General features: G+C 57.3%; 1 protein-coding gene across 1 annotated transcript in view; it reads right to left on the bottom strand.

Moving 5' to 3' along the window:
- Nucleotides 1-4,949, bottom strand: part of AURANDRAFT_70445 (hypothetical protein) — a gene marked incomplete at both ends in the record, with an annotated part of 8,263 nt that extends 3,314 nt beyond the window's left edge. The window contains one exon of the mRNA XM_009043721.1: nucleotides 4,852-4,949. Within this exon, the coding sequence (XP_009041969.1) occupies nucleotides 4,852-4,949 (98 nt within the window). The remainder of the gene's footprint in view (nucleotides 1-4,851) is intronic.
- Between the last annotated feature and the right edge of the window lie 2,033 nt (nucleotides 4,950-6,982).

The raw sequence follows: 6,982 nt of genomic DNA, 5'->3' as shown, positions 1-6,982 counted from the left end.
CCCGATTGCCTCGCTGTGCATTACGAGGGCATTACCTTGCATTCGANAGATGTCTCGAGGCGCTCGGGAGCTCGCAGACCTGGGTGAGTTGAATTCGTGAAATACGAGGTGATCTTTTACTCGTTCTCCCTCCTTGTCGAGGGGCTGGAATGTACGAAGCCCGAGAGAATTCTCGACGAGAATAGTAGCGCGGGAGGCGAGATCTGATCTTGGTGACACAATATCTACTTGAAACGATCTTTTTGTGTCTTCAATTTTCGCTTCGAGTTTCGCAAGCTTTAATCTGACATCCAGCGTTTTCCCCAGTGTCTTCAGACTCACCCATCCAGCGCACGGTTCGCCCAACCGCGCTCGCACAATGAGCTTGCCGTCGCCCCCAGGGACCTCGGCTTCACTCAGCACCTTAACAGCAGTACCCTTTGCGAGTTTCATCACCAGTGCTGACCTCATGTCAGCTTCTCTCCTAACATTTGCGCCCTTGGTATAACGCACGACGTATAGGCTCATTTTCCATCGAATTGCATGTACAGCAACCAGCAGTCCACCGCCGAACTCCTCACGCCGGGATTTTAAACGGACCCATCCAGTGGCATACAAAGCGGCAGCGTCGCAAGGGTAATTATGAGTTTAGATATAGGCCGGGTAAACTGCAAAGAATATAAGTCCCGTACATGGGAAACGGTGTCCGGGATGACCTGCCTCACAAGGGAGGGGAGCCTGGCTAGGGTAGGTCGGCTACTAGGCGAGAGCGGACAGTACTAGTAATATCTATCTAGTATTTAGCTGAGGAGCCTTACAATCCTCTGACACTCGCGCAGCGATGAATAGCGAGTACCCCGGCCCGGTGCGCAAAACAACCGACGACTAGGCCGGCCCGTACGAAATAAGACAGTAATATTTGTTAATTAAATCCGGCCAGCGGCCGGAGGGACGTGTACTACACCTCCTGAAAATTTGCCGTGCGCGCGCGCGCGCGCGCGGGTCTAGTGCGGGTTGATTGGAGCCAGCCCGTTTGTCGAGCACTTCCTCCAGAAATGTCGTTATGACCCATGCATGGTCCTTGAGGCCCATGACTGCTCGCTTATCCTTAGCTGCTACGTCTATCCCGTCCAGGTGACCGATGCAAAAAGTCTGATCCTGCTTGGCCCACTGACATACCATGCTAGCTAGATGCCACTCGGCGGACAATCCGTCTACGATCGAGCCCAATAAGGCGAAAGCCCGTGCACTTGTAATTTAGTGTCCCCGCGAAAAATCTCTGAGGCTACCCTTTCCAGCACCCATGGGAAGGCGCCGCGGGCGGGTGAGTCATCCGTGAAACCCGCGGCTGCCGCGAAAAACGCCTCCAGCGCGACCCGCGCTGGTAGGGCTCGCGCCTGTTCAACGAACGGGCGCCCCTGCAGCTCCGTCGGGACTGGGTTGGACACAACCATGGCCGCCGCCGCTCGGACCTACACTATGCCCCCCTTTTCAGAAAGAATTTCGCCGGCGGGCTGCTTCAGCAGCGCCGGCCAGATAAGAGCATAAGGAGCGAGTATCGACTGAGCTGCAATAATAAATAACATCTCATTTTCTCTCTCTCCTTTGGCGCTACTTTCCTGGCTAATCGAAGATTACCTGTACGATTATGAAGGGTTATGAATTCATAGTCTAGTTTTGGACTAAGTCTAGGTTTTGGACTGGAGGCTATGGTGCGGCGTACGCAGCCTTTTCCGCACCGATTTGGGCGCTTCGAGGCCGTGGTAGTCGTTAGGCACTCTCTGCGCGATGCTCCGTCGGCGCAGGTCAACGCGCACAGCAGCGCTTATGCGAGAACCGACGGTACGCTACGCCTGCGCTGACGAGAGCTGCAGCTGTCGACGCGGCGCGTCTCCGGTGGTCCTGGCTGCCGGTTTTCTTCTTTTGGACACGGCGAGGGCCAGATGCGATCGTAAAGCGCTTTGATGCTCTCGGCGACGTGGCACGGAGCCCCGCGACACGATTTGGTCCGATAACCTCGACGGACCACCGCGCGGCGGCGAGCACGCCATGCGATAGTCCATCGAGACGGCCACGGGCGCCGACCACGGCACTGAGGCTCCAAGCATGACCCGAGAACCGCGACAAAGCGCTCAAACCACAGCGCAGGCCTCAATTCGGACCCGCCGACTCGACCCCGACGAGCCGATACGACGGGCAGACGCTGAACGGAAGCGCGACCACGGGCGCGTCTGCGGGCGCACGTCGCCACGGTCCTGGTCGACCGCCGACGCGAACGGAACCGCCCCGCACCACGGACGGACACGCGGAGGCACCGGCGCGCCATCGCACCCCAGGATCCAGTTTTGGACCATAAAGTCGGGACCGACAGCGATGGCGCCCGCTACCACCGCCGAAACGGCCGATTCCCCTACATGTAGTCCAAAATTAGACTCGCCCTTCAACTGTCCTGTATTCTTAAAACTACAGGGCCGGGGTGGGTAGCAAAGCTGTAACTAAGTGTTACAAACACTAACTAGATCTCACGAAACACTCGTAGACACTTCCGTCAGCGCGACGGAACCGTTGCTGGTTCGATATTTGGTGGTAATTCTCATTTTTTCGCTTTTTTTTGGCCGTTGAAACACTTGCCAACACTTGCCTCTCCCCCCTAAACACTTACACTTTGTGCTCCAAAACACTTCGCTGGAACTTTGCTACCCTCCCCGTACAGGGCGGCTTTTTATCTGCAAGCAGCGCTCCCCGCAGATAAAAAGCGGTGTAGTTAGATCTACCCCGGTAGACCGGCGCCGAGTGGGAGCGCATGGAGTTTGCGGCTCTCGACTCTGCTGAGAAAGCGAAGTTTGCGCGGAAGGTCTACGCGTTGCTTGGACTCGGTGTGGGATGTGGAGAGGCGGCCGTGAAGAAGGCGTACAAGAGGGCGAGTCTACAATACCACCCGGACAAGCAGCGCGGCAAGACCGCCGGAGAACAGGAGGTGGCGGCGTCGATGTTCCTCAAAGTAAAGGAGGCCTACGAGATGCTCGGCAACGTTTCGATGCGCGAGGCGCTAGATAGCGCGGTCTTTTGCGTGGAGAAGGCGCAGCGCGCTCACCAGCAGCGAATAGCTGCCATGGGATCAACGCGTAGAAAATTTCGCGATGAGCTCGAACGGCGTGAGGCGGTGGCGCGCGGCGGACTCGGAGGCGGAGGCGGGGGGCTGGCGGCTCCATCCGATATGCGCCGAGATGTTGTCGATGGCGCAGAGGCATTGGCACGTGCAGCGAACGCTTCGCGCGCTGATGCGCTGTCCGAGGCTGTGCGCACAGCGGCTAAGCAGCGCCGAGCGGCGCGCGATACAGGATCCGAGCTCGACAGGGATATACGGCTCTTTCGTCTGCACCGGTCGGTCAAGGTCCGGTGGGGCGCTCGAGCTACCGGCTGGACGGATGATAGTTTGCGCGACGCGTGCGCTCCGCTTGGTTCCCTCGTCGCCATCGACCGTGGTGAGAGCGGCAAAAGTGCGACCCTTGTCTTCGCCTCTGATATCGAAGCGACGCTTGCCGCCGTCGACGAGACGTTCTGCGACCTGTTCAGAGACGTCAGACTTCTCGCCCCCGACGCGTGGGAGCGGGTTCAGCGCGCCATCGCCGATAAGGCCAGGAAAGACCGCGATGAGGCGCCAGATCTCTCCGATTCTCAGAGAGTTGATGACGAAGACGCAGCAACATCAACTCGCCGCGCGCACGAGCGAGCCGACATCGAAGCAGCAATTCGACGTGCAGACGATATCGGCCGCCATCAGCGACAAAATGCTCCCCGAGCACGTCGGATCAGCCGGAATGAGTTCTCGCCTGCGGGGAAACGACGGCGCCTCGAAACGGCTTGCAGCCGCGTTAGCACAGCGACAACGCGATTCGATCAAACTTGAATTGACTTGGATTGGGACAAGGAAAATGTCCTTGTCCCTCGTCGAAGCGTCCTTAGTACTTCGAACGCTCAGAGAGAGAGACGATCGTTCGCTCATCGGAACAGCGGCCAGACTACAGGACAGAGGAACGCCTAACGGGTCTCGAGCGCAATTCTTTCCGACTCTCAAAGAGCACAGGCCCTCGGATGTTATGCAAATTCCAACACTGCAGCGACGGCTTCTAGCGAATTCAAGCACGAGGAGCTGGCTGTGCTGAGGAACTTGCAGGGTGCTGCGGCCCGCGAGCGAAAAGATGCCCTGTTGCGGTGAGGTGCGACCACACTTCGTTCCAAATACAAGGCGAGTCTTCGTAGCCTGGTACTCAGTGTGGAGCGATCGCCGTGACTTACTTTGGAAAAGAGTGTCGAACCTCAACGAGACAGCTCAGAACCCCTGTACTAGTGGCATCCGGGTCGTACAGCGCGTAACTAAGCGACCTGCCTCTCAACCAAAATAGAACCAGTCGGAACAATGCCGGACTTTCACCTTAAGCGCGACACCCCGCTTGTTTTACGCGCTTCATCTTGCCGGTGCAAGACCGGCTACGCCGATCGAACGCCCCAATATGCTGTTGGCGTGCGGTGGCGGGCGCAGTAGCGCGCGTGGTTCGGTGCGTTACGGGTATTTCGTGACAACCCATGACGAGGCGTTTCGGGACTTGAAAAACCCATTGTTCAGGCCATCTACAGCTTCTGCCATATCGCCAGCAAGGTGTCTTCACCGATACTTATCCCCACCGATACTAACCCACTTCTCTTCGGTCATGCGCCTACCCACAAGCCCACTTGTATCGTAAAGAATGCGCGGCTCAGTGAGTGAAATCGAGCATGGGGGTCTGGGTTTGTGAAATTCGACCGGGTCCGATGGGGGCGTACTTGGGGAGGCGTCGGGCGACCCCTAGGCCCCCAGGGAGCTCCTGGCACTTATTTTCTGGGTCGGTCGGTCGGTCGGTCGTCGCCGCCGCCGCCGCCGCCGCCGCTGCCGCCGCCGTCGCCGCCGCCGCCGCCGTCGTCGTCGTCATCACACACGCGGGGAAGTTTGAACCTAATTCAGTCGCAGGGCGACCGCAGAGAGGCCAGAGACGAAATCGACAGCTGAAGTTAGGTTGCTGAGGTAACCGGTGCTGAGCCAGATTTAAAAAGTTTTCGAACCAAGGCGTTTGCTTTTGTAACACCCCTGGGTCGACGAGTTAATCTCACGGGCCGCGCTGAGCTTACCAGGCTCCTCTTGTCTCGGCCATGCTCGACGTTGGGGGCTTTGTTCCTCGCGGGGTTTGTTCGTAAATTCGCGTGTGCGCTTCGTGCGTGTAGTGCGAGTGTCGCCCAGTACAATACTATGTTTCCGGTAGCGGGTTAGTGAGTTTAGACCGCCTATCATCATCCAGCTAAATAAAACTGCTGGTTGTGGTGGTCCTCTCCCAGCTCGCCGCTTCCCCGGGGTCCGGGGTGGTGCGGCTTATATTTTTTGGCACGCCCACCGCCCTCCTTCGGCACAAATGAAGCACCCGCCCTGCCCTGCCCTCCTCCATCCCCGCTGAGGTGGCTGCGCCATCCAAGCGCGGTCCGTCGGCCTTCATTCTGGCATCTTTTATTGAAACTGAGCTCACCCTCCCCTTGAGGGAGGATTTTACTTTGCTTCCTTTAGCTCAGGCTAGTGGGAGATACGAAAGGCCAAGTGGACGGAAACATATTGTACTACCGTAACAAGTGGCCGTAAATGCAATTTCAGCTCCACTCGACCGGCGCCACGCGCACGGTGTCATGTGTACAGCCGTAAGGACACAATTTGCTCAGGCGCGTTAGTGCACTGATGATGAGCAACGCGGAGTCTGCGGACGCAGTGCCCCTGCTTCGGGATAGAGAAGTTCTTCCTGACACAGATAAACCTGGATCGCAGTCGTCCATGATAAATCTCCTCCACGGACTGTCGGACCTGGCACAGATTCCCAAGCTGGTCCAGTATCGCGAGGACCTTCATGCACGGACGGAGCGCCCTATCTTCGACCTCTGCATTCTAATTGTCTGCTACTTTGGCGTTGGTACAACTTTCTACGCAGTCTGCGATGAAGATTTCACGCTCATGTCCCGCCGCACGGCCGCGTCACTTCGGTCCGTTATAAGCACGGGGGTGTGTCCGTTGCATCCGCCTCACCCCTCCCACTGTAGCTACGCGTTTTTCTATGCAACGAACGTGGGCCTCGGTGTTGGTTATGGCAACTACCATATCCGTGACATCTTCACGAAGTGGTTCACGGTTTTCTACATCGTCGCTGGGTCCTCGCTCGTCGTTGGTTCCCTTTCCGTATTCTTCAACCACATCTTCTACCGCATCGGCCGCACTACGAATGCGGGCGCTGACACCGTCTTCAAGATGGCCTGCTACATGTATGTCTCCATGGTCGTCGTGGGCGTCATCATAGGCTTCAAGTTCGAAGGTTATAACTCCTTCGTTGATGCTCTTTTATTCGCGGTCGGTAACTACACCACCGCGGGCCTCATCGAACCTCACGACTCCTCGTCCTCACTCCTCTGGACTACCCTTTCCTTGTTCTTTGGCATCCCAGCCAACTTCATTGTTATGGGCCAGATCGCCTCCCGTGTTCTGCGAAATTTCTACCCGGAGGACACTCCGATCCTCCCGGGCCACCCCTCAATGGACAGTCTGGTCGTCTCGCCAAGAGTGGGCCGCATCGACCCCTACGTTACCTACCTCGAGACGGAGTTCTTGAGGATAAATCCCCTTACCAAAGACGAGCTCGAATCGGTCAAGAGGCGCCTCCAACGAACAGGGGCTTAAAAACATGAACAAGGACAAGAACAAGTTAAGGAGAACAGAACACTGGGCTTCCCTACTTTATTCCACCACGGTTTTCTGCCCTGACCGCCAACCTGGATCTCTGCGAGCCCCCTCAAAAAGCACAGGGCTAGGGAGATCCACAGAAGCATATGCGTGTTTGTTTGTTTGGTTGGTTGGTTGGTTGGTTGGTAGCCTAGCGCTCCTTCTCGCAGGCGGAGCGGACGCAGCTCGTAGCTGCAGGTTCTGCTCCAGTAGCGT

The sequence above is a fragment of the Aureococcus anophagefferens genome (genome assembly GCF_000186865.1).
Source record: "Aureococcus anophagefferens unplaced genomic scaffold AURANscaffold_65, whole genome shotgun sequence".
Lineage (NCBI taxonomy): Eukaryota > Pelagophyceae > Pelagomonadales > Pelagomonadaceae > Aureococcus > Aureococcus anophagefferens.
The sequence above is the reverse complement of the archived record's forward strand: the minus strand, read 5'-3'. Positions and strand labels throughout refer to the sequence as shown.